Below are 27,695 nucleotides of genomic sequence, written 5' to 3' on the forward strand. Positions count from 1 at the left end.
CGCCCGCTGGACCTGGCTTTCTGTGCGCCTAGCCTTAAAGGGCCAGACCACCCTCCGGGACCGACCGGACAAGAAGCCAGAGAGACTGAGGTTGTTAGGAAGCCCCTTCCGGCTCCGAGTGGGAACTTTTCTCAGCTTCCTCGGGCCTTATGCTTGGATATACACACTATATTAATACACCTTCTTGACATCCGGCAGCTCTGCTTTCCCAGCAGGGACGGGCCTTTTAGGGACCGGACAGTTCTGGGTCCGCCCACTGGTCCCAGAAGCCCCCGCGCGCCCTCACTTCCGGAGTCGAGCCCTGCTCCAGCCTCCCGGCTCGTGAGAGCGCGCGCGCCGTGCGTCCTGGGCTCGTGAGCGCGCGCAGGGGGGAACCTCCCGTCTCGTTCGTCCGGAGTCAGCCTAGAGCGGCCGGGATAGGAGAGAACCGTGTGGCCCGCCATGTTCTCCTTGGCGCTGCGGGCCCGGGCGGCCGGCCTCAGCGCTCAGTGGGTAAGAGGCTGGGGTGGACCCGGGCACTGTCGCCACAATCGCCCGCTCTTCGTGCCTCCTTTAGCTTTGGTACCGGGAGACACCCCCCCCCCCCGACCCCCAGGGCGCTGGACAGGTCAGCTGGCGGCGGCAGGGACGCCGCGGCCTTCGTCCTGGGAGCTGCGGGCATGCTCCGCAGCTGTGGCTGCGACCCGGTGCGAGCCGTCCCTCCCCGGGCAGGGAACGTCACCCCTAACTTAGTCAAGGTCAGGGAGGCGGTTGTCATTTGAACCTAGTACGGCCCTGCGTGGGCCTGCTGCTTCCAGGATCGCAGCCGCGAAGAAAGGGGCTTCTTGTCTCCCAGCCTTAGCGGCTCCGCTGCCACAGAATTAGAAGCATGCTGGAGAAAATGCTGACATGCTTGGTGAAGGCGTGCTGAGTTCCTTCAAGCCTAGATAAAGGTGACCAGTGTTTCATTTACTGCAGTTTTTCATTCCTCATAGGACATGCTCGGTAGAAAGTCGTACTTATTAACCGTGAAAGAATAGTACCATGAACAACGGTACTACCAAGACTAAAGAGTTGCAGTTTTATGGTCATTTGAATTTCAGGTAGATCTCATATAGGCAAATTGGATTGCCGAGATTGAAACACTCAAGTAATCCTAAAAATGCAGATTCCGGGGCCGGGGAAAGGCGCTTGCCTACGGGTTTGAGGACCCGAGTTCAGTGCCCTGAACCCATACAGTGGAAGGAGAAAACCACTTCCACAAGTTGTGCTCTGACCTTCACAGGCATGACTTGTGTCCGGAGAGTGCAGGGACACACAGTACATGAACGTAAATGGTTACTGTAATTAACTACAGGAAAGAAAAAAGCTTTATTTGGTTGGATTTTATTTTCCCAACAGTAAAACAAAAATTAAGCTAGTTCTCAACAAAAGCTCAGTATATGTTAGTACAGAATCCATTCAGGGCTTTAGAATTAGACCTGCATTTTGAAGGGTAGTATCACTGGTGACCTTTTGTAGTTATGTGACCAGAGCAGTTAATCTTTGCTTCTTCAGTTCTGAAATGGAAGTATTCCCATTTGCAGTTGAGTCTGTCAGTAAATCATTTGAAGTCTTACTGTGGGTAATGTTCAGGTAACAGTGTGGATTGGATTATAGTGGGGTTTTGTTGTTGTTTCTGAGACAGGGTTTCTCTGTCTAGCCCTGGCTGTCCTGGCGGTTCTGGAGACCAGGCTGGCCTCGAACTCAGAGATCTGTTTGCCTCTGCCTCCCAAGTGCTGGGATTAAAAATGTGTCCCACCACTGCCTGCTGGATTATAGTATTTTGCCCCCTTTTAAGAGAAGGTCTCAGCATGCAGCCTTGGCTGGCCTGGAACCTGCTCAGTGTGCCATGCTGGCTTTGAACTTTTGGTGGTCCTCCAGCCTCGCCTCCTGAGTGCTGAGATCACAAATGTGAGCTCATGCCCCGCTGGAGTATAATAATGATAGGTGATGTTTGGTGGCTCTTTTCCTGTGTGTTAAATAGCTGCATCTTACCTCTTATTTTTGAGGGTGGTGCAGTGTTTTCACCACTACAAGTTAGAAACAGAATTCCTGTTCCTGTGGAGTTCTTTCATGTAAAAACATCAATAAGGTACACATGAGTATGGTTGGTTGCATCTGAAATCCCAGCGCTCAGAGGCAGGAGGATCAGAATCTGGGTTATCTTTAGCTACATAGTAAGTTCAAAGTTAGCCTGAGCTATATAAATTCCTGTCAGTAAAATATGCCCAACTCAAAATCAAGCTCCCTAAAGCAAACAAAAGGTAAATATGGTAGTATAGTATAGAAAGGAGTCAATGAAAGATTTTACAGTAGAGGGTAAGGGTTCTGCTTTGCGTTGTTGACTGCATAGGGGTGAGAGTGGAATAGGTCTGATTGGAGTCAGAAACTGGAAGGTTACATAGGTAAGATAGGCTCTTGGTAAAACTCAGAGGAAAGGTGATGAGGATGAGGCCGTCTACCAAGAAGTAAGGGCAAAAAAAGCACCATAGATAGCTTTTGCTTGTTTTGTCTTTGAGGCAAAGGGTAACAAGAGGTATAAATTGAAAAGCAGGATTTTGTTTTGTGGGTTTCTTCCTCCTCCTCCTCCTCCTCCTCCTCCTCCTCCTCCTCCTCCTCCTCCTCCTCCTCCTCTTCTTTTTTATTGCTTTTGAGGCAGTTTCTCTAGCCCTGGCTGACCTGGGATGGAGATCAGTCTGGCCTCAAACTCACAAGATCTACCTGCCTCTGCCTCCCAATTGCTGGGATTAAAGGTGGCATTAAAAAGAAGAAGACGAAAAGAAAAGAAACTGTAATAAATTTAAAGTTTTTTAATGTTTTTGCAATTAAAAAATACATAGTACAGTTTCAGTAAGTTCTAATCAACATAAGAAATATGGGCTGTTGGACACAGCAAATAAATAAGCTCAGGAAATATGAATCACCTATGTTATCATTTCCATATCTATATCTTCAGGCCAGATATGCACATATATACTGTGGGGGGGGGGGCACATTGTATGTAGGAATAGGAGAGCCCGTGACTTCACATTCCAGAGGAAGATGTCGGTTGTCTGTGGTATTTCTCTTTGTTTTTATTGCTGTGAGACAGGGTCTCCCACTGAACCAGAGGCCTTATGGCCATGTCGTCTGACTGTAGAGCTCTTGGGATTCTTTGTGTCTCTGCCCAGCAATGCTAGGTTTACAAACACTGTACTCATGCCCATTTTTATGTGAGTTCTGGGGAATTGAACTCAGGTCCTCATTTTGCACAGGAAAAACTTTTATTTACACTAAGTCATCTTCCCAGCCCAAACCTTAATTTTAACAAAATTTGGAAGGAATTACTTATGGTTTTGTAACTGTTTTTTTCCCCCCACAATTTCCATGTATGTTTTTTTGGATGAGTGTGGGGACAGGGTCTCATGTAACCCAGGCTAGCCTCAAGCATTCTATGTAGCCAGTGATGGCTTTGCACTCATCATCCTCTTGCCTTTACCTTCCAAGTGTTGGGATTACCGGTCTGTACTACCATGCCCATTTTCTGCTTGCCTTTTTTTTTTTTTTTTTGAGATAAAACCCTTTTAATTATATATGTGTGCTTGAGTTTGTACATGCACTGGTCTCCTTAGAGCTGAAGTCATAGGTGGTTCTGAGCCACCCGACATGACACTCAGGTCCTCTGCAAGAGCAGTAAGTGCCCCTACCCACTAGCCTTCTCTCTAGCCCTCGTTTGGTTTTTGAGGCAGGCTCTCCCACTACACTCCAGGCTGCCATGGAATTCACTGATTAGCCCTGGCTGACCTCTGACTTGCATCAATTCTACCTCAGCCTCCCATGTACTCAATACATCGAAGTCAGCTTATTAGTATGCATTTCTAGACTGTCATTGTTTTCATTTTATTTGTGTGCATGTTTGTGTGTGTATAGACATCTGCCATGTTGGATGTAGAGGTCAGAAGGACAGACTCGGAGTCATCCCAGGGATCAAACTCCTGTGTAGGCTTGGCCTTCACTGGCTGAGTAGTCTTGCTGGCTCCCCTATACTGTCACTCTAATGCTAGATAGTCTTGCACTGATGGATGGTATATACTGTGTATGGATCAGGCCCCTTACTCAGTCACAGGTAGTGGGATCTCAGAAGGAACTTATCAAAATAGGAGTAAAGGCTAATTAAGAAAATTCTTAAGAGAAACTTCGACCACATACATTTTTCTTTAGTTTTAAATTGTGCATCTGTGGATAGGTATGTGCAAGAGAGGGCAGGTGCCTTTTGAGGTCAGAAGTGGGTTTGGGGCTCTTGAGCTTGAACTACAGGCAGTCATGAGTTGCCTGATGTGGGTGCTGGTAGCCGAATTCCCCCACTCTGGAAGAGAACCAAGTGCTCTAACTACTGAGCCATCTCTCTAGTCTCCTCCAATTACATTTTCCAAAGAAAATACCTGTTGTGTTAGAGTTTCTGCTGTGTTAGCTATCTGCCAGTTCTTGTCTTTCACTTATGGTTCGAGCCCTGCCGTGCAAATGAACATAAGTGCAGAAGTTAGCTGTGACTGTGAGACATGCAGACTCAGAATAGGCTTCTCTTTTTCACCTGGGGGATGGCCATGCAGAACACTGTGCTTCTCCATTTCGGCACTTCCTGTCCTGGGATTTCCCACTTGTCCATGCCTGAGGTTATCCAGTTCCTTTGGTGGGTCAAGCCATTCAAGACTGCTTCCCCCTCCCCTCTTTATAGTTTTAGCTACCCAGCGCACAGCAGATTAGGACTGCCTTCAGGCTAAAAGGAAAAAACAAAACATTGGTGTTTGCCTGGTTTGGGTTGGTTGTTTCTTAGTATCTTTACCAGTTTTTTTTCTTGTGAATTTATTTTACCTGGTGGTTTGGCTTGATAGGATCTATTTAGCTGTTCTGGAAGTTTGCCACCTTCAATGGTAGCTCTTTCCAGTTTTTAACTTTTGTGAAATAAAATGCTTTTCCTGTTTTTTATTCCTCTGCTTTTTGTTTATTTGTTTGTTTGGTTTGTAGGACAGAGTCTCACTTTGTAGCCCAGGCTGGCCTTAGACTCTGGCAGTCTTCTTGTACCTCTCAAGTGTGGGGATTACAGATGTGAGTCACCGTGCCTGGCCTGCATTAGACATTGTTTGTTTGTTTGAGAAAGGGTCTCTCTGCGTAGTCCTGGCTGGCTTGTCATGATGGAGATAGTTTTAAACTGAACATTGCAAAATCGCAGCAGACCTAAAAGAAATTTTACCTTTTACCATAGGCATGTTGTGCATGCCTTTAATTCCAAAGGCAGGAGGATCTTTGAGTCTGAGACCAGCCTGGTCTACATAGCAAGTTCTAGGATAGCCAGGGCTGTTTAGTGACCCTGTCTCAAAAAACAAACAAATAAGAAAAACCCCAGGGAATTTTTATCTTAATATGTATGAGTTTGAAAATCCTAAATCACAGATTTTTCTCAGTTTATGATGGGTTTACATACACTCCTACTTTGTAAGTTGAAGATTTAATAAAAACCTTACCTATTGAACAGTATAGCTTGGCAACATAGTATCCTCTAGAGTAGAGTGGTTCACCCTTTTATTTAATAGTTATTTGTTTGGTGTGTGTGTGTGTGTGTTTGTTTAAATTTTCCTTTCTGAAGTTGCCCAGGGAAATTGTTATATGTGATGAAGAACCCAATTGAGTAAGTGCTGTAGGTATAGGAGGATGTGCCAGTTCCTTTTCCCAGGGCCTGTTAGAGGGTTACGAGGAGGACTTGACATTGTCATGATGATGAGTGGGAAGTACACACTGCAACAGTGCTGTAAGTCTAAGGAGGGAAATGCCTGGTAGGATGGAGAAGAAATAAGAGGGTAGAAGATGAGGTTGGGAAGGGTCCACAGGCCTTTTACATAACACACGGAGGATTCGGATTTCATTCAGTATGTAATAGCATGTTGAGTGTGAGCCCAGTGCTACCACCTTCAGCCCTTTGCCCGCTAGAATCTTAGTGAGAATCTCTGGAGATGTGGAGACGCATGAGACCAAGTCAGGGGACCGTGTTATTGGTGTTACTGGTAGTAATCTGGGGTGTGTGTGTGTGGGGGGGGGACTGGAGTAGAAGCAGGGCCAGGGAATGTAATAGCAGAAATAACAGTTAAAAATTATTCAGGTAGAGATGTAAGATTTAGTGATTAGTAAGTGAGAGGAAAAGTACCCTGAGATATTTTCTTGAATTGTGACTTTAGGATACTGTCTATAAAGACTAATGTTAACTGCGTGTGATGGTCTTTACCTGTAATCCTTGCACTTGGGAGACTGAGGTAGGCGCATAGAAAGTTTAGGCCAGCCTGGGCATAGTGAGACTCAGTCTCTCAAAACAACAAAATAAAAGACTAATGTTGAATTACTATGACTGTTTTGTTGTACCCTTGTTTAATTGAGGCAATACACAGAGTGCATATTTGTAGAAGTACTTAACATATGTACAAGTTATTTCTGGTAGAGAAGCAACTGGGATTTGTTGTTAGAATTTTCCTGCCTGGCCCACAGTCAGGGCAAATCTCTCTCACCCGCCAGTCCCAAGCCGCTCAAACCCGATCAAATAAACACAGAGACTTATATTGGTTTCAAACTGTATGGCCGTGGCAGGCTTCTTGCTAACTGTTCTTACAGCTTAAATTAATCCATTTCTATTAATCTATACCTTGCCACGTGGCTTGTGGCTTACCGGTACTTTACATCTTCCTTATCCTGATGGCGGCTGGCAGTGTCTCCCCCTCAGCCTTCCACTTCCCAGCTCTATTCTCCTCCTTGTCCCGCCTATACTTCCTGCCTAGCCAATGGCCAATCAGTGATTTATTTACCAACCAATCAGAGCAACACATTTGCCATACAGACCATCCCACAGCACTTCCCTTTTCTTTTCTTAAAAAGGAAGGTTTTAACCTTTACACATCTCCAAAGTCAGCTTGGTATATTTGGGAATTTGGGCGTAGCTTCTCTTACTACTTCCTGCTGGAGGGGGGCGCTGTATCTTCTGGGGAAACAAAGAAAATTTTAGGATCATGGAGTAGTCCGTGAGGCTGTATCATCTGAGCCAGTTGTCTTGAAACGGTTCTGGATGTTGGATCATCTGGGCCATGGTGTCATCGGAGACCTTTCAGGGGGTCTTGGCTGGTCAAACCTGATGTATCTTACTCTGGAACAAATCCATAGCCTCTTGCTTTCTGTGGAAACAAAAGAGACTCTTTTCCAAAGCAACATATCCTTACATCCAAATTTTGAAGTCAAAGTATCTTTAAAATATACGTACTGGTTTAACTCAGCTTCCTTTACAATCAAACATCTCTCTGTAGTTAAGAATCCCAAAGACAACACAATCCAGACTCTCTGTGTAATAGTCATCTCTACGTGGCTTATTTTTTATATTAATTTTACTGTCTCTTTAAAGACTTTATTTTTTAAAACCATGTATTTGTTTCTATACTGTATATATCACCTTTTTTTGTCTCTTTTAAGCCTACATATATTTTACACACATTTTAAACTATTACATCTGAATCTGTCTTATTGTGAATCTATTGCTTTAAGCTGCAGCCGCTGTGGCTGCTGGCTCCGCCCACCTCAGCTTCCCAACATGGCGGTGGTTTACCGCCAGCTCTGGGAGCTATCGTGGGTCTATGCTTTTAGCCAAGCAGCGTGTAGCCCAGAAACCTCTTTTTTTGTTTTGTACTAGCAAAGGCTAAATCCACAATGTAGCTTAATGTGCCACTTGCAGAGGCCTCATTCCCGCCATACTGCAGGTCGAGCGCGCACGCTAGGAACCCACCAGTAGCTCAAACCGGCAGCTGCCGCTCATTTGAGAGAGACAATTAGGAAGCTGTTTTTAGCTCCGTTTTAGAATCTTTTTTCTCAGGTTTTAGGTGGAAACTCTTGCCACCACGTTGGACGCCATTTGTTGTTAGAATTTTCCTGCCTGGCCCACAGTCAGGGCAAATCTCTCTCACCCGCCAGTCCCAAGCCGCTCAAACCCGATCAAATAAACACAGAGACTTATATTGGTTTCAAACTGTATGGCCGTGGCAGGCTTCTTGCTAACTGTTCTTACAGCTTAAATTAATCCATTTCTATTAATCTATACCTTGCCACGTGGCTTGTGGCTTACCGGTACTTTACATCTTCCTTATCCTGATGGCGGCTGGCAGTGTCTCCCCCTCAGCCTTCCACTTCCCAGCTCTATTCTCCTCCTTGTCCCGCCTATACTTCCTGCCTAGCCAATGGCCAATCAGTGATTTATTTACCAACCAATCAGAGCAACACATTTGCCATACAGACCATCCCACAGCAGGGATTAAACTCCAGAATTATGTAATTTTAATGATAAATGAAAAAATTGTTTATCAGAATAAAATCATGCATCAGATATTTTGGGGGATTAGGAAATGTTGGTTATGTATAGTTAAGGTTTTGGTCATAATTTCCAACTCAGAAAGAGTATCTTGTTGATGTTATCAACATCAGTTTAGTGTGCTATCATAGTATATTTAAATATTAGAATACTTATAGGTGGTCAGTACACCACTGGGAATTGTTTTAGTTACTTTTGCATAGCTGATCAAAAATTTGTTTTGAAACAGGATTTCTCTATAGCTCTGGCTGACCTGGAACTTACTCTGTAGATCAGGCTGGCCTCAAACTCTCAGAGATCTGCCTCCCAAGTGCTGGGATAAAAGTTGTGTGCCACCATGCTCTGCTCAGCCTTGAATTCTTGATCCTTTTGTCACCACTGGTGGGATCATAGATGCATGCACCATGCCTGGCTTTGTGTGGTGCAGGGGACTGAAGTCAGTGCCTTGTGCACATTAGGTAAGCACTCTGCCAACTGAGTTGCATCCCCAGCCCTCTGCACTTTAAATGTGAACGTCTGCTGTGAACATTGGCTTTTGGAAGGGCTTTCTGTTTTCTTGCTTGAGCTAGTATTACTGGAATGTGTAGAATCAAAGCTTGGGCCCTAAAAACCACAACAAGCTAGGCGCAGCCCTGTCTTCAGTATGTCAGTTCAACAGTAAAAAGCAAAGAAAGGAGATGCGTTCAAGTGTGACCACACTGGGGTCAGGGACAAGTAAGAGGTCCAGTGACACCCTCCCCTTGAAGTCACTTTCAGAGTCTTGATCTGAGGGTTGGGTTAGATGGGGGCGTGAGGTATGTATAACTAAGCAGTCTTTATCTAAATATGATCCTGCCCGTTACTGACAACATCTCTTGTCCAGGCTCCACGTCTGTCTTGCAAGGTCCTGGGACAAATTGTTGGAACTATGTGAAATCTCTTCCTGGAAGACAAGGTCCTCCTCTGGGTAGTGCCAAGACTTCACTTTCCCCTCTTCCCCAGCATGAGATTCCTGAGGAAACTAATTCTTTGAGGGTCCATTATTTTATTAGACTGATAGCAAAGGGGAGGGTGCAGCGCATGTGTCTCCAAGAAATCATCTCTCCTGCCAGGACAGTTACACTAGCAGCAAGAAGGGTGTCAATAACAAGTTAGCCGGTGTTAATATGTTTAACACTCAAATCAGCTAAGGATTTTTAAAGGTATTGCAAAGAATCTATGCAAAGAGCCTAAAGAGAAAGTCAATAGAAATAGGATCGCCGAGTGATGAAGCACCGAGCTAGCAGGCCATTAGCTTCTGGAGCTGGATAGAGGTGTGTCTGTCTTACCTGCCCAGCTTTGGGCAGCTATGGGCCTCACACGGAATGAGAAACTTACTTCAAACAGGAGAGTCTGTGTTGCTCACCCCTGTAATTGATCGGAGGGTTCTTGGGTGAACTCTAGATGACAGCATCCAGCATTGTGCTGTAGTGCCAGAATGTTGGCTCCATCTGGTAGATGGCTTATGTGTGTGAGAGAGGCATCCTGGTGGAAGGGTTCTAGTAAACTGAATCTCCAGCAGAACAGTTGGAGAGCTGGGACTAGTGTACCAGAGTGGAGGGGCTTGTGTAAAAGTGATGGCCTGGTTTGCTCTGCTCTCCTTTCTTCTTTCTTTCTTTTTTTTTTTTTTTCCATTTATCTATTTATTTTACACCCGGCCTCAGACTCTTCCTCCAGCCTCCCCTTTCAGTCCCTCTCCCCACCCTCCCCTGTTCTCCCTCCCCAGTCCCTTCCTCTTCCATCTCAATCCAGGAAACGGCAGGTCTCCCATGAGTATCAATAAAATATGGCATATTAAGTTGCAGTAAGACTAAGCACCTCTCCATTTATTAAGGCTGTGTAAGGCAACCCAGAATGAAGAGTATGATCCCAAAAACCAGTAAAAGAGACAGACAGCCCCTGTTCCCATTGTTAGTCCTATAAGAGGACCAAGCTACACAACTGTAGCATATATGCAGAGTGCCTAGGTCAGTCCCATGCAGGTTCCCTAGTTCAGCCCCTGTGAGCCCAGGTTAGTTGATTATGTGAGCCTTCCTGTGGTGTCCTGGATCCCTCTGGCTCCTACACTCCATTCTCCTCCTTCACAGGATTCCCAAACTCGGCCTAATGTTTGACTGTGGGTTTCTGTATCTGCCTCCATCAGTTGCTGTATAACACTTCAATGATGACAATTGGGCCAGGCACCAATCTGGTCACTGGAGACAGCCAGTTCAGGCTACCTCTCTGCTATTGCTAGGAGTCTAAACTGGGGTCCTCCCCATAGACTCTGGGAGATTTCCCTGGGCCAGGCGTCCACCTGACCCCAAAATGCGCCCCCAGCAGTGCTCCTCAGCACTCTCCTGCTCTGTACCCCCTAACCTGATCGCTCATGTTCCCATCCCCACCCGCCTTCAGTCAAAATCTCTTATATTTCCCCTTCCCAGGGAGATCTGGGTGTCCTCCTCCCATGAACCCTCGTTACCTGGTCTCTCTGGGTCTGAATTGTTGTGCTCTCCTTTCTATGGGTCTTGAATGAAAGGGTTGTTCATGGCCCGGTGTGTCAGATAAGCTCATAAGCAGTAATACATTATTAACATGAATAACTTGGAACATAAAGTCATTATGGTAACACCAGAGCTACTCCCACCCTCTTTGCACTTCCTTTAAGTGAAAGGGAAATTTATATATTAACTTCAGCGGAGAGGAAGTAGATGGTTTTCAGCTATATAAAATACAATTACAGCCTAATTACAATATAAAAGCCCGTTACTTGCAAATGCAAGAAACACTAATCTGTTTTGTTTTGACAATGGCTCTTTGTTAAAGTTATAAACAAAAGACAATTATCTGTCATGCTGTAAAAATTTACCTTAAATCTGTCTTTCAGTTATTGTTTTATCTTGTGTCTGCTAAGTAGCTAACAACGCTTTAACATTAGGAAGTTCTTTCAGAGTAATGCCGTTATTGTAGAATAGCCCAATAAGCTGGGCGTGTGAGGCAGAGGCAAGCAGATCTCTGTGAGTTTGAGGCCAGCTTGATCTGCAGAGTGAGTTCCAGGACAGTCAGGACTGTTACATGGCAAAACCCTGTCTCAAAACAACAACAACAAAAATCAGCCCAATAAAAAAGATACCCATTTTATTGAGAGAGAGAGAGAGAGAGAGAGAGAGAGAGAGAGAGAGAGAGAGAGAGAGCGCGCGAGCGCGCGAGAGCGCAAGCACACGAGCGAGCTCATGCCTTTAATCCCAGCACTTGGGAGGTAGAGGCAGGCAGTTCTCTGTGAGTTCAAGGTCAACCTGGTGTACATTGTGAGTTCCAGGATAGCCAGGGCTATTAACAGAGAGATTCTGTCTCAAAACAAAAACCACACTAAGCTTTAAAAAGGTTAAATGAGGGGCTGGAGAGAGAGTTCAGTGCTTAAGAGCACTGACTGCTATTTCCGGGGAATTACATTCCCAGCACTCACACAGTGGCTCACAACCATCTGTAACTCTAGTTCTAGGGGATCCAACACTCTTTTGTCTTCCACAGGCACCAGTCTTGCACATAGTGCACAGATATACATGCAGGCAAAACACCCATACACATGAAATGTAGTGGAATAAAGTGAGAGATTGAAAGATGGCTCAGCAGTTAAGAGCCCTTAGTGTTCTGAGGACCAGCGTTTGGATCTCAGTACACATTGGGCATCTCATAGCACCCTGTAATGCCAGATCCTCTTCTGATCTTCACAGATGCGGGTGCACAAACACACACACACCCTCCCCCCTTGGAGACTGGGTCTTCATATATAGGCCTAGATTCATGGCATCCTCCTATCAACCTTCCTAGCGCTATGATTGGGGGGGGGCACTGTCACCCCAACTACTCTAATGTTCTTTAAAAGTAAATTCTCAAAAGTAGTACTGTGTTAAAAGACAGGAATTCAAGAGGATTTCCATAAATCATACTAGTTTGCTTCCCTAAAAGGCTTGTATGAGTGTTTGCCTAATGCCTTAGCAAGCCCATTTCTCCCATGCTCTCAACAAAATGGAATGTTATCATAAAAAAAAAAAAAACCCAAACCAAAACCTTTTCCTAATTTAAATTGGCAATATTTTAAATGGAATGCTTTTAATTGCTAGTAAGTTTCTAAATGTTTGTGATCTTTTTAATTTTTCCTCATTGGCTTTATGCATTTATGGTCTCTTCTAGGTGTTAGCCTTTTATCACTAGAAGTGTGTAAGACTTAATATTGTCAGCATAGTCGGTGGATGATACCAGAAGAGGAAAAGACACATAAAGGAGAGAGCAAGGAGTCAGAGCCAAGCCGGAGTTGGCAGTCTTCAAGTAGTAGTTCATCCAACGTCAGTGAAATGAGTATGCAAAGGCTCAGAGTATGAAAAGAGGGCTTAGATGCTTTCCCTACTTTAAAGTGAACTGTTTCTTACATTATTATAGAGGAATTACTTTTCTTAGCATTTACTTAAGTAATTCTCTGTTATTCAAATTGTTTTTGTATTTTACTGTGTTCTCAGCTACAGTGACTGCAGTAGCTGTTTCTAGTTTAGTTTCATTTTTCTTTGTGGGGTTTTTTTTGGGTGGTTTTGTTTTGTTTCGAGACACGGTTTCTCTGTGTAGCACTGACTGTCCTGGAACTCACTTTGTAGACCAGGCTGTTCTCAAACCTTCACCTGCCTCTGTCTCCCAAGTGCTGGGATTAAAGGTGTGGGCCACCACCGCCTGGCTTAGTTTCATTTTTCACAGCCTTGACTGTGTTGCATTCTTTTTAAAAATTATATGTTTAAAACAAACAAACAAACAAAAAGCGTAAGGTAATACTTGTTTATCTACTAGCTGCTGCTGGTGGTGGTAGGGAGAACACAGGTGGAGCAAAGCCCCTCTGGGGCCTTTTCTCTGGTTGTTGGTTGTACTCTAATCTACTTAAGATTGGTAGTTTTCACCACTCTGGTATACCTGTTTTTCACAGTGTGTGACTTGGTTTTTTCTAATTGAAGCAAGATGTGCTGTGGAAAGTATTTCTGCAGCTGAACTACCGCTTTATCACTGCAAAGTGAAGTATGTTGTTACTTCGAGTCACTCACACTTGGTCTTCTCTGGTAGCCAGTTCCGTGCTTGGTTTAATTCAGTGTCCTGCCATTGGTGGGTCACAGAATTCAGAGACAGTAGGATTTAGAATACGTTTAGTTGTTTAGGGTGGGAGGTCTACAGGACGGGAGAGGAACAAGAGAACAAAATCTAACAGTCAGATTCGCTCTGAGCAGCCGCCCCTTCCAGGTCTGCACAGCATTAGAACAGTAAGGTGTGTGGCTGGAGTTGCAGAAGTAGTTCAGTAAAGAACTGAGAAGCCTGCCAAGTCTGCTAACACGGCACCAGGGAGGCTGAGGCAAAGAAAAAAATTAAAGGCCAGCCTGGGCTACTTAGGGAGACCCTATCAAAAAAAAAAAAATCTTGCCAGGCTGTGGTGGCGCACGCCTTTAATCCCAGCACTCGGGAGGCAGAGCCAGGCGGATCTCTGTGAGTTCGAGGCCAGCCTGGGCTACAGAGTGAGTTCCAGGAAAGGCTCCAAAGCTACACAGAGAAACCCTGTCTCAAAAAACCAAAAGAAGAAAAAAGAAAAGAAAGAAGAGTATAATGTGACTCATTTGTGCACAGCCGTGACTCATGTGACTCCTGTGCATTTACCTTACTTACTATTAGGACCAGGTGTGATAGTGCAAACCTTTAATCCCCACTTGGGAGGCAGAGGCAGGTGGGTCTCTGTAAGGCCAGCCTGGTCTACATAGCAAGTTCCAGGACATCAGGACTACATAGTGAGACCCTGTCTCAAAACAAACAAAACTTTACCATCTCATCGATTCAGACAAAAGGAAAGACAGTATCGCATGCCAGCCTAGTGTGAGTAGAGTGAATATGACATCTGTGTTCAGCTCTGGTTGAGTTTCAGTCAGTTCCTCCACTGACTCCACAAATGAGTTAATAATGTGCCTTTCTGCAGCCATTTCCTGAGACTGAAGGAGAAGGGCAAGGGCACAGGTGCAGATCCTCCTAAGATGGTTCCCAAGATAACCTGATTCTCTTGTTTTAAATTAGGACTCTTCAAGTAGTTCATGAAAATTTTCTTAAAATTTGTAACTAAGTTTTCTTAAAATTTTTAACTTTAGGGAAGACATGCAAGGAATTTGCATAAGACAGCTGTACAAAATGGTGCTGGAGGAGCCTTATTTGTGGTAAGTCATCAGAATTCCTCATGATGAAAAGACTTGAATTTGAGTGAGTCTACTGTAATATCTTCAGTTGCAGGATATGTTACCACTCAGTGATAGAATACTTGCCTAGAGTGTGCAGTGTTGAATCCAAAAACTTATTTGTTGTCATTTCATGTGCGTGACTGAGAACACGCATGTGCACTGTGTACATGCAAGAGCTGGAGAAGGTCAGAAGGTGTTCTTAGGTTCTTAGGAGCTGGTGTGGGCTCTGGGAACCAAGCCCGAGTCCTTTGCAAGAGCAGTATGTGCCATTTCTCCCACCCCAAACCACAGCCTCAGTACCTGTGTCTTTGGCATATATTGACTGTTGTAGAGATTTGACTACAGCTTGTTCAATTCATTATCATTCACATGATGTTTGGTTCCAGCTGACCCTCTCAAACAGAAACTAACTCCTAGGGACCTAGGAGACTCTAGGAATGAGCATCTGGGTTATTGTTTGGTAAAGTCACTATGAGCCCTAACCTGGTGGTCAGTCCCCATGGTCTCAAGTCAGTCATGTTAGCTCGCCGACAGTAACAAGGCAGTAACCTGAGAAATCCCTCAAAGGTATTAGTTCCAAACTCAAGGGTTTAAAGTAATGTATTTAGGGCATTACTACATAATAAATATAGTAGTTTACAAAGCAGTTGGCCTCCATATTTTTGGCTTCACAGTTTTAACTCTAGGTGTTATCTATGAACGCCTCAGTTTTGTTGTACAAGTCGGAAAGCTTTAGATGCTGCATTTGTTTATCTGATGTGAGCAGTTTTTAGGAATTAGCCTAGTGTTTGATGTCACTGTAGTAAACATGGAAGATGATTTAGACTTCGTGAAGACATTAAATTGGCCTCACGTTTGAAATTGTTCAAAGCGTCCATTTTCGTCCCTCTTTTGATTGACACCTTTTTAAAAAGCAAAACTCTGAGAACATCAAGATGTTCTATTTCTATTAAGATAATTATTCTTTACATTTTTTTTTTTTTGAGACTGTGTCTCACTGTGTATTGCTGGCTGTCCTGGAACTTGGTATGTAGACCAGGCTGGCCTTGAACTCATAGAGATCTGTCTGCCTCTGCCTCCCCATTGCTGGGATTAAAGGCACTTTCAATGTTTGACTTACTCTGCTTTTTTTTTTGCCAGGGTGGTGGTGGTTTCAAGGCAGGGTTTCTCTGTGTAGCTCTGCCTGTCCTGGAACTCACTCTTAGACCAGGCTGGCCTCGAACTCACAGAGATCTGCCTGCCTTTGCCTTCCGAGTGCTGGGATTAAAAGGTGTATACCACCACTGCCTAGCATGGCTTTGAACTCTTGGCAATTCTCCTGCCTTAGCTTCCTTAGTCCTGGGATTCCTTTTTCAAGACAGGATTTCTCTGTGTGGCTTTGGCTGTCCATGTCCTGGGATTCTTGGCAAACTAAAGCTTCTAGAGAGGAGCTTGATGTTTCTCTGTGGAAAACTTGTTTGGGGAAAGATGTATTTTTGTATCTTTTTGAAGAGTAGAGATGTATCGTCCCAGGTACCTAGGATAATCAATTCATTTGCTTTGGGTACTTTTGTGTCTGGGACTCACATTTAGAATTTTTATTTAAAAATTTTTATTGGTGTATATGTCTACATGTATATATGTTCATGTGGTGCAGGTGCCCTTAGAGACCAGAAGGGACTATTGGATATTGTGGAACTGGAATAATGGGGAGTTGTAAGTGGCTCAGTGTGACTGCTAGGTTCTCTGTGTTAGCAGCAAGTGTTTCTAAGCCATCTCTCCAGCCCATATTTACAATTTTGTGTCTTAATTACATAAGGATGCCAATTTGTATTTGATATCCCATTCCTAGAGAAGTTGGATAACTATTTTTTGGAACTTCTTTTGTTTTTTTTTTTTTTTTTTTTCTTTTTGTTTGTTTTTTTTTTTTCGTTTTTCGAGACAGGGTTTCTCTGTGTAGCTTTGCGCCTTTCCTGGGACTCGCTTGGTAGCCCAGGCTGGCCTCGAACTCACAGAGATCCACCTGGCTCTGCCTCCCGAGTGCTGGGATTAAAGGTGTGCGCCACCACCGCCCAGCCTTTTTGGAACTTCTTAATCTCTAAGGATGTGTTTTGAAACTGTTCTACAAATAGGTATTTTTAGTCATTCTCGCTACAAAGATAGACTGATAGAATGATGGAATTAAAGCAGGGATTAAATGAGCCGCAACAGTATAATGTAATGCACAGTAATATTTACATACTTATATTTCAAGGAAAAGGTTGATAATTCTGGGAAAAAAATTTTTTGTCTTTTTTTTTTGGGGTATAGCATAGAGATACTCCTGAGAATAACCCAGATACTCCATTTGATTTCACACCGGAAAACTATAAGGTATGATTAAATAACCAATATAATTGATTTCTCAAGTATTCAGTGCTTCCTATGTGTAAAGCAGGCATTTTCCTTTTACAGAGGATAGAGGCAATATTGAAAAACTACCCAGAAGGGCATAAAGCAGCAGCTGTGCTCCCAGTCCTGGATCTAGCCCAAAGGCAGAATGGATGGTTGCCCATATCCGCTATGAACAAGGTACTGAATTCAGTCTTGCCTCAGGAAAGAGGAGAGATTGTATATGATAACTTCTTTATGTAGAAATCATCAAAAAAAATCATCATGGTAATCATATTATTTTTCAGAGTTTAGGAGTTTGGAGCCCTGTAGTCAGTCATATTCTCTCTCTCTCTCTCTCTCTCTCTCTCTCTCTCTCTCTCTCTCTCTCTCTCTCCCTCTCCCCCTCCCTCTCCCTCTCCCTCTCCCTCTCTCATTCTCTCTCCCTCTCCCTCTCCCTCTCCCTCTCCCTCTCCCTCTCCCTCTCCCATACTCTCTCTCATTCTCTCTCTCTCTCTCCCTCTCCCTCTCTCTCTCTCTCTCTCTCTCTCTCTCTCTCTCTCTCTCTCACACACACACACACACACACACAGGATGGATGGATGGATAGATAGACAAACAGACAGATAGATGGTTAGATATAACCTCCTTAGTGTGTTTTTTCAGTCACCTTAATACAGTTCCATTCTTGCAGAAAGATAGGATGGCCGGACACCTATTTCATACTGATGCCTGTCGTCCCCTCACCCTCCCCTCCTTTTGAGGGAAATGGTCTTAATGATTGAAAAAAAAAGAAAGAAAGAAAGAAAGAAAGAAAGAAAGAAAGAAAGAAAGAAATGGTTTTAATGAAAAAAATCTCAAATGTGTATAATTTAATACCAAAGTATTCTGAAAATTAATGTAGTGTTTCAACCTAAAATTACAAGGGGGGGGAATCCCTTCCCAAATGTAACCTCTGAATAGTTTTACATCTTTGGGTCTAGTATTTAAGAAAAGTCTGTATCTAATATGTGGTATGGATGCCATTTGGTTACCTTCAGAACTGCCATTCAGCCCAACACTGTGAGATTCACCCTCTCTTCCGAGACAGGCTCTGCCTGACAAACTTAGCCCAGACTAGTCTGAAGCTTTAGCCAATACTCCTGCCTCAGCTCCCAAGTGCTAAGATTACAGATGTGACGATTAATTGCTTTCAAATAGTTTCAGCAATAATCTAGATTTTTCAGTTTATTTTATCCTGTTAATACAATGATTACATTCATGTGACAACAGAGTATTTCATTTACAGAGTGCCGTATAAGAACCAGCTCACTGTGCTTTCTACTTGACCAGCTCTCATAGATACTCCGCTGGAGTTCACTCACTCTCATCATTCTCTAAACTTTATTTGGTTTAACTATTAAGGTAGAATCACTAAAAGGAACAAAAGACAAAGGCTGTAGTCCTTATTGGGAGAACAGGAATAGACTTTATCTAATAACAAATGCAAATTTGAGATTGTGTTGATTTTTCTTTTTGCTTCATTTACTTCCCTAATACTGAAATATGTTACAAAGCTTTATTTAACTAAATACTGTCCTTAGTAGACACAACTGGTTAATTTTTTCAGAAACCTTGATGTGAAATGGAGATGTAACTAAGTGAAAGAACATTTGCCTGCCAACTCCAAAGCCCTGGGTTTAATCTCAAGCACTAAGAAAGAAAAAACAAAAATATTATAATGATATATAGTGCTTGTGAAAAGTGTTTTATTTGAAATTATACCTTAGTTTTAAATGCTGTAAAAATACTTTAAGCCGGGCAGTGGTGGCTCATGCCTTTAACCCCAGCACTCAGGAGGCAGAGGCAGATGAATCTCTGAGTTCGAGGCCAGTGTAAGAGTACTTAGAACATATTGTAATATTTAGAGTTGAGTACATTACACTTCAGGTAATAAACATTGTAATCATCTTCTTTAATGTTTTAATATTTTAGGTGGCAGAAGTTTTACAAGTACCTCCAATGAGAGTATATGAAGTAGCAACTTTTTATACAATGTATAATCGAAAGCCAGTTGGAAAGTACCATATTCAGGTCTGCACTACTACACCTTGTATGCTTCGAGATTCTGACAGCATATTGGAGACCCTTCAGAGAAAGCTTGGTATGAGATACTTCATTTCTTTTGTTAACAATACCAAGATCAGCCCAGGGTGTGGTGAGGCACAATCTTTTTTTTTTTTTTTGAAAGAGTTTATTGAGGTTTATGGTTTCAGATGGTGAGTCCATGGCCATCATGGCAGGCAGAACGGTAGCAGACAAGCAGGCATGGCACTGGAGCAGTAGCTGAGAGCTTACACCATGAGATATAATCACAAGGCTGATTGAGCTGAGAAAGCTGCAGGCTTTTGAAATCTCCAAGGCCACCTTCTACAACAAGGCCAGGCCTCTTAATCCTTCCAAAACAGTTCCAAACTGTGGACCAAGCATTCAAATATATGAGCCTATGGAGGCCATTCTCATTCAAACCAGCACACTCTCTGAAACCGTCCATTCTGTAGTCCAAAAGCAGATCAGCAGCTGTCACTGGCTGGAGAGGAGTGAGTGACTGCTAATGGGGATGGCTTTCTTCCTGCCCTGAATAGTATTAATAGTGCTTCCTTCAGCAAAATTTTCTCTCCCAGAATCCTTCCTCCCATGCTGACAGGCTTGAATTCTGGTTCTGTGTCCCTGTGAGGCATAATCTTAACCCCAGCACTTGGGAGGCAGAGGCAGGTGGATCTACAAAGTGAGTTCCAGGACAGCCAGTTCTACACAGAGAAACCCTGTCTTGAAACACCTTCCCCAACCCCTCCAAAAAAAAACCAACACCAAGATTGTCTAACAGGTTATCGTGGTACACAGCTATAATCTCAGCACTCAGGATGCTGAGACAGGAGGATTGTTGAGTCTAGGTCAGTCTAGGCTATATAGTGAGCTCAAGGTCAGCCTGGACTATACATTAAGAACCTATCTTAATAGCTTCTTCTGTCTACACTCCATGCCTCCCAAATAAAATTGTCTTTCTATATTGGACATTTCCCACCTAAATTTTTAAACTTCAATTTATCTTACTTGGTTTGTACTTTCTTGATACTTAAAAAGATATTATTTACTTTTATTTCTTTCTAGTTTGTGTTCATCTAATTTTCAGCCTCAAGTCTAAGCTTTTAATCTCTGTTAATCATTAAGTATGTTTGTAAAGCTTCTAGGAAAATTATCTCTCATATGTTAGCATATATCACAAAACAAAAGACAGCATCTATATATCAAGTAGCTCACAACCACCTATAACTCCAGCTCCAGGTGGCTCTGACATCTCTTGGGGCACCTGCACTTATGTACATGAACACACGCGCGCGCGCGCGCGCGCGCGCGCGCACACACACACACACACACACACACACACACACACACACACAGAAGTAAAAATAATTAAATTTTGTTTGTTTTTGTTTTTTGTTTTTTGTTTTTTGAGACAGGGTTTCTCTGTGTAGCTTTGCGCCTTTCCTGGAACTCACTTGGTAGTCCAGGCTGGCCTTGAACTCACAGAGATCCACCTGGCTCTGCCTCCCGAGTGCTGGGATTAAAGGCGTGCGCCACTGCCTGGCTGCAATTATAATTTTAAAAATGTCCATGTACTTTTCCAGAGAAGCAACAGAATAAGTAACAGCATAGCAGGACTACTTCACAATAGGGAAATTTTAAATAAGTATAATTATAGCATATTTATAAAATAAATGGGCATTTCCCATACAAAATTGCCATTGTTACATTTTTAACTTTGTAAGTTAAAGTAAATATCTTCTAATTTTTCTTCCTGTACTGAAGAAACACGGGGCTTCTTCACATTGGTGTTAGTACTTTCAACACTGACTTGTATCCTCAGCAACCCCCCCAACCCCCCCCCCCCCCCCCCCCCCGCCCCTTTTTTTTTTTTTTAACTTATTTTGAGATAGGGTCTTACTGAGTTGACCAAGCTGTTCTGGCTCATAGTCCTCTGACCTCAGTCTCTCAAGTAGTTGGTCTTTGTCATCAATTGTGGCTTTTTTTTCCTCTTAATACAAGCTCTTGGCTGCCACAGACACATTTGGGCAATGTTGAAGTATATAAGGCAGAAAGCTCAAGTTGACCCCTAAAACTCACCTCTAAGACTTAGATTCTGGTAACTGCTTGGTATATTAGTTACACCAGGTTTTATATCCCTTATTATTTAGTATATAAATGTAATATGTTTGTGCTTACATTGTGTGGTTTAACTTTTGTACTTTTGTATAGCAGTGTTCACATTGTTTTGCTTTTACAGCGTTACCCTAGTACTTCCATATTTACACTCCTTTGCATGCTCTTCATATTGTGTATTAAGATTGTTTGTAAGAAAAATTGCTGAGTCACGCTTGCCATATTTTGCTAATTTCTTCCCTTGAGTGTATGAGTACTCATTATTAACCTTCTTAATAATCTTAGCCTTCAGCTTTCTGGTTGTGAGCCTACCCTTTAACGGCTGAGCCATCTCTCCAGCCCTGATCTTCAGTTTTCTGAATCTTTGCCAATCTAATGGTGTAACTGTGTTAGTAGCAGTCCAATTATTTACCTTTGAAATGACTTTATTTGTTCCTATGTTTAATTATGTGTTTGTGCCGTACCCACAGTGGCCAGAAGGCCTGAAGCTGGAATAATAGGCCGTGAGCCACGTGTAGGTGCTGGGAACTGAACCCAGGTCCTCTGCAGGAGCAGCCAATGCTCTAACTACTTGGCAGTCTCTCCAGCCCCTATTTACTTGCTTATTTGTTTTGAAGCCTGAGGACAGTTTTATTAGTTTAAAAGAAAACCCCAAGCAGGCAAGCTGTAAATATCTACAGCTGCCTGTAGGAGTGAGAGAGAAAAGAGTGAGAGCCGTGCTGTTTGAGGTAGGCATGGAGGTCAGCCCCGTGGCAGACAAGCAGCTAGGTGGTGGGGAGTAGTTCAGTCTTATCACAACATGGGTGAAAACCAAGTAAGCACTGGTCTCCCAGCTTTTACTGATTTTAAAGGAACAAGCCTACTTAAGAAATAACTTGAAGCTAGGCACAGTGGCTTTTTGCCTATAATCCCAGAACTCTGGATGCAAGACAGGTGGGTTGTCATTAGTTAGAGGCCAAGCCTGAGCTTTTGTGTGAGACCCTGTCTCAAAAAATTAAAAAACAAAAGAAAATTAAAAACCCAAATAACCTAAAACAAGCAATAAAAAACAAAAGAGGGAAATAAGCGTTATACTATTATATAGACAGGATCTCAGTGTATAGTCCAGGTTGTCCTTGAACTTGTGCTGTCTCTGCTCTCCAAGCGCTGATTTAAATGTGTGCACCACTATGCTTGGTTCTTTTCATTTTTACAGAGATTTAATACACATCAATATTTATATATAAACCTCTATAACATTGTTGATACATTGTTTTTCTTAAACCATATTACTTTGAAACTGTATCTGTTTCTTATAGTGATGATTTACATTTTAGGAATAAAGGTGGGAGAGACTACCCCTGACAAGATGTTCACACTCATAGAAGTGGAGTGTTTAGGGGCCTGCGTAAATGCACCAATGGTTCAAATCAATGACAACTACTATGTGAGTATTCAATTTCACATATGCTAACGTTCTATAGTATCCTTTGTATAAGTATCTAGAAGGTTTTAAAAGAATTATCTTTAAACATTTTGCATTTTTCTCCAGGATATGATAAATTTGATGAATTTAATCATTTACATAGAGTAGAACCAAAATGTAATAGCAACATTTTAGGGCATTTACTTAGATAATATTGTCTATTGATATCATTATTTGCAGAAAAAAATTATACATACAAGTATAGGAGACTGGAGTTACCTTCTTTTTCTCTGCAGATACTTACTACCATAAATTTAGTGTGGATTCTTTTTTTTTTTTTTTTTTTAAATTAAAAGATTCATTTATTATGTATACAATGTTCTCTTTGCATGTATGTCTGCACACCAGAAGAGGGCACCAGATCTCATTATAGATGGTTGTGAGCCACCATATGGCTGCTGGGAATTGAACTCAGGACCTCTGGAAGAGCAGTCAGTGCTCTTAACCTCTGAGCCATCTCTCCAGCCCTAGTGTGGATTCTTATAAATGTTTTAGTCTTTTCTGTACAGTCTATATCTGTAGTAATGTCATATTGCTTACATTTTTTAAATAGATGAAATGTGTAACATACCTCTATTCCTTTTTTAAGAATTTATTTTTTTATTTTATGTGCATTGGTGTTTTGCCATGGATGTCAGGTTCCCTGGAACTGAAGTTACAGACTGTTGTGAGCTGCCATGTGGGTGCTGGGAATTGAACCCAGGTCCTCTGGAAGAGCAGTTAGTGCTCTTAACCACTGATTCATCTCTCCAGCCCATCTCTACTACTTTATACCTTATAAATTTTGTGTTTATCCCTTTATCTTTGACCTGTAAGTTTTCTGGAGGTGTTCTTAATATCCAAATATGTTTAGTTTTCTAGTTTGCATTTTTAAATTACTTGCTGCCTAATTATATTGTGATTTACGATTATGGTATTTTGTTAGTTTATATTTCTTTTTTTGTTTGTTTCTTTTGTTTTTCCAGGCAGGGTTTCTCTATGTAGCCCTGGCTGTTCTGGATCTCTCTGTGTAGACCAGGCTGGTCTCAACTCAGGTCCACCTGCCTCTGCCTCCTGAGTGCTGGGATTAAAGGCATGCACCACCACCTCCCAGCTTATTTCTTATAAATTAGTTCATAAAGATTCTTTGAGGTCTTTGTTGAAGATAGCATTTTCAAGAATGGATTTACCTTACTTCTCTTCTGCTCCTAGAGGTACTAATGGTACCTCCAAAGCTGATCTCTTTACACCTTTTATTTACTTCGTCCATTCTGCAATGCCAAAGTTTCCAGACCAGAAATTTTCTTTGCAGGACAGTTTACTTTCTAGTTTATCCTTGTATCAAATGTACAGCCTTTTTTTGAATCTTAACTTTGTGTGCTTAGGTTTGTGGTTATGAAGACCTTTTTAGTGCTGGTCTGGGGTCTTGTCCCTTGCTCTTCTGGGTATTGAAAACTTGGAGACAAGTTTGTTTGGTGTTTTCTTGCAGAATTTTTGTTAAGTTTGGCCTCTGTTACATATTCCTCAGATAGGAATTAGACAGGGCTTTGTATGAAGCATAAATCTTGATAGAGTAGCCTATAGGCAGAGGTGTCTAAGTGAAAGTTTCTTCAGTAAGTAGTTAGAGCTTTTGATTCAGGTCTCTGCTTATGGGTTACAACTATTGATGATAATTATTCTTTGTACTGCAATGTTTCTTCCAGGATTAGCAATTGTTCTCTTGTACTTTGGCACTTTTCTACTTTGTTTTTTTATTGTCTTAGTCACTCTTCTTATTGCTGTGAAGAGACATCATGACCAAGGCAATTCTTATAAAGAAGAAAGCATTTAACTGGGGCCTTGCTTATGGTTTCAGAGATTTAGTCCATGATCATCCTGACAGGAAGCATGGCAGCAGGTGGTGCTGGAGAAGTAGTTGAGAGCTATATCCTGATCTGCAGGCAGTGAGAGACACTGGGCTTGGCATGAGCTTTTGAAACTGAAAAGCCCACCCCCAGTGACACTTCCTTCAGCAAGGCCACACCTCCTAATTACTAAGCATTCAACTAGGTGGGGGAGGGGGTGCTATTATTCAAACCACCACTTAAGTAATCCTCAAAAACAAGTTCAAATTGAGTTCAAATATCAGTAAAGGGACTTGAGAGAGGCGGAGGGTGGTGAGTGGTGAGGCCGGAACTCAAATGCAGAGGTTTCACTTGAAATAAACTTCGTTTTGACTCCTCGCTAAAGCTCTTGATGTGTATTGCATTATATATTGGAGTTATTCAGTTCTAGCTATCTTGGTAAATAAATGAATTAATTTTAATGTTTTATAGACTTTTTTTACAGCAGTAATTCATTAATGGCTTCAATTTTTCTTTAGGAGGATCTAACACCCAAGGATATTGAAGTGATTATTGATGAACTCAGAGCTGGGAAAGTTCCAAAGCCTGGGCCAAGGTACAATCCTACTTCTATATAATAAACTCTGATGGCATAACTTACACTGAAGTAATCAGAAGCTTAATTTTAAGAGTTTTACACTCATGTTCATAGGAGCTGACTGGAAGTAGTTTGCCTATCTAAAGCTTTCATCTGAGCAAGATCTACTTTTTCTTTTCTTTTCTCTTTTTTTTTTGGTTTTTTGAGACAGGGTTTCTCTGTGTAGTTTTGGTGCCTGTCCTGAATCTTGCTCCGTAGACCAGGCTGGCCTCGAACTCACAGAGATCTGCCTGGCTCTGCTTCCCGAGTGCTGGGATTAAAGGCATGCGCCACCGCTGCCCGACTGATACACTTTTTCTTTAAAAAATCTGTAAGATAAGGCTGGGGAGATTGTTCATTGTTGGTAAAGTTCTTTCCATGTAATCATGAGAGTTAGATTCCTAGAACACGTATAAAAGCTGAGTGGACATGGTGGCTGGGCTATAATCCCACTGTTGGGAAGAGGAGCCAGGGAATCTCCTGAGCAAGGTGGCTAGCCAGCTTGGCTACAACAGCAAGTTGACAGTTCAGCAGAAACATTGGCGCCATGTAAGGTAGAGAGTAATAGAGGTAGACACCTAAGATTGACCTTGGGCCTTCAGGTGCACATACGTACATGTCGAAACATGCTTACATACATTTCATAGACATATATGGAAAAAATCTTGTAAAATTATTTGCTCTATCAGAACATTTATACTGAAATAGAATCTTCAATATATGGAAGAGATCAGTTTCCCCTTTCAGTCAATACAGGATAATTTAAAATATTCTTTAAAAATTGTTATGTTCCTGTATAATATATGGGTAGAGGTCGGAGGACAACTTTGTGGAATTGGTTCTCTCCTTACACCTGTACAAGAGTCCCAGGTTTTGAACTTGGGTTGCCTGTCATTTGCAGCAATCACTTTTTCCTGCTGAGCCATGATTTTTGGTTTTTGTTTTTTTCCCCTTAGTGCAGAATTGTTTAAATACCTCTTCCAAAAAATAATTACTTTTCTTGAATAGCTATCTTGTATTCTTCCTATCTTTTTTGTCATATTGAATATCATGGGATCTTTGGTTCTCCTTATATGACATAGTTTGGTCTCTCAAACTAATTAGTCATATGCCACATAATGACATTTAATCAGCAATAGACCTCAGATAGTACCATAAGATTACAATAAAGCTGAAAAATTCCTTTTATTTTTATATTGAGACCAGGTTTTACTATGTAGCCCTGCCTGGCTTGGAACTCACTATATAGACCAGGTTAGCCTCAAACTCACAGAGCTCTGCCTGCCTCTGCCTCAGAGCTGTGGGATTAAAGGTGTGTGCTAGCATACTTGGCCAGTTTTCTTTTTCTTTTTTTTTTTTTTTAAGGAAAATTTGTAAATGTTAATCACTAATAATCATTACTTGCTTTTCTTTTCAGGAGTGGGCGCTTCTGTTGTGAGCCAGCTGGAGGCCTCACCTCTTTGACTGAACCACCCAAAGGACCTGGCTTTGGTGTGCAAGCAGGCCTTTAACTTATACTCCTCTGTAAACAATGTCACTGGAGAAATAAACTATGGACCTGTTTACACAGGCTGTAGACTATTGGTTTATTCCCACCTGTACATCTTGGTAGTAATCTAGCAACTTGTAGCTGTTAAGTATTATGTGAAAACAACAGAAACACCACGTTAGCTTACCTGTGAAGACTGCTTTTATTATGACTTAATCAAGTTACTCTAGGGTCACCCATTTTAAACTGTCTGGTCATGTCTATCAGTATTGGGTCATTGTGAAGTCAAAGTTCTGCAAAACTTCAAATACATTTTTCTTTCCCATCTCTGGACACAGCCAAATTTTATGTTACCATTTTCTTCTTATAAGCCTTATGTCAGTATTTCCTTTAAACATTTTTTTTTTTCTGAGACAGGGTTTCTCTGTGTAATTTTGGTGTCTGTCCTGATCTCACTTTGTAGACCAGACTCCTTTAAACATTTTAATATTAGGCATATAGTTGTTACCGTGTTTCTAACTGGTAAGGCCCCACTACTAGTAATAGGAGTAAGAGAATTTTCTCTAAAAGCATTTATTTATGTTTATCTGTGTTCTTTGAGGCAGGTTCCCATTCTGTTACCCTGGTTGTATGTAGCCCACTGCCGCCCAAGTTTATGATTACAGTAAAAGCATTGCTGGTAAGAAGGAAAGTTAAAACAATTTGATGTGAATCTTTGACTATAACCTTTTCTTTAGTTAGTTAGATGCAGGATCTCACTGTGTAGACCAGACTGGCTTGAAACTCAGAGACCTGCCTTGTCCCTGTCTCCTGAGTGCTGCTGGCACCAAAGGTGTGCACCTGCCACCACACCTGGCCTTTAACTGTGTATTTTTGGTTGTTGTTTTGAGGCAGGGTTTCACCATCTTTGGCTATATTTTTAACACTGAAAACATACAAGAATTAATTGATGGAGTTGGTTAGTATGATGCATTTTGAAGATGGGTGAATGTGACAGCACGTTTGTATGAATAAAACTATTACATTCACTTCAAAAAGGAGGTAATATACAGTATGTTTGAAAACTCAGAAAGAAATGCTTTAATTAATGGAATAATCAGATTGCTTCAGGAT

The 27,695-nt window shown here is 42.1% G+C and overlaps 1 protein-coding gene across 1 annotated transcript; it reads left to right on the forward strand.

Moving 5' to 3' along the window:
* Positions 1-325: 325 nt before the first annotated feature.
* Positions 326-26,663, forward strand: Ndufv2 (NADH:ubiquinone oxidoreductase core subunit V2). The gene is made up of 8 exons (XM_052750210.1): positions 326-492; positions 14,554-14,619; positions 16,930-16,992; positions 17,074-17,190; positions 18,964-19,132; positions 22,506-22,615; positions 24,996-25,072; positions 26,511-26,663. The coding sequence occupies exons 1-8, from the start codon at positions 442-444 to the stop codon at positions 26,602-26,604; spliced, it is 747 nt and encodes a 248-aa protein (XP_052606170.1). The 5' UTR covers positions 326-441; the 3' UTR covers positions 26,605-26,663.
* The last annotated feature ends 1,032 nt before the right edge of the window (positions 26,664-27,695 follow it).

The sequence above is a fragment of the Peromyscus californicus genome, unplaced genomic scaffold, assembly GCF_007827085.1.
Source record: "Peromyscus californicus insignis strain IS unplaced genomic scaffold, ASM782708v3 Scaffold_21__1_contigs__length_65335640, whole genome shotgun sequence".
Taxonomy (NCBI): domain Eukaryota; kingdom Metazoa; phylum Chordata; class Mammalia; order Rodentia; family Cricetidae; genus Peromyscus; species Peromyscus californicus.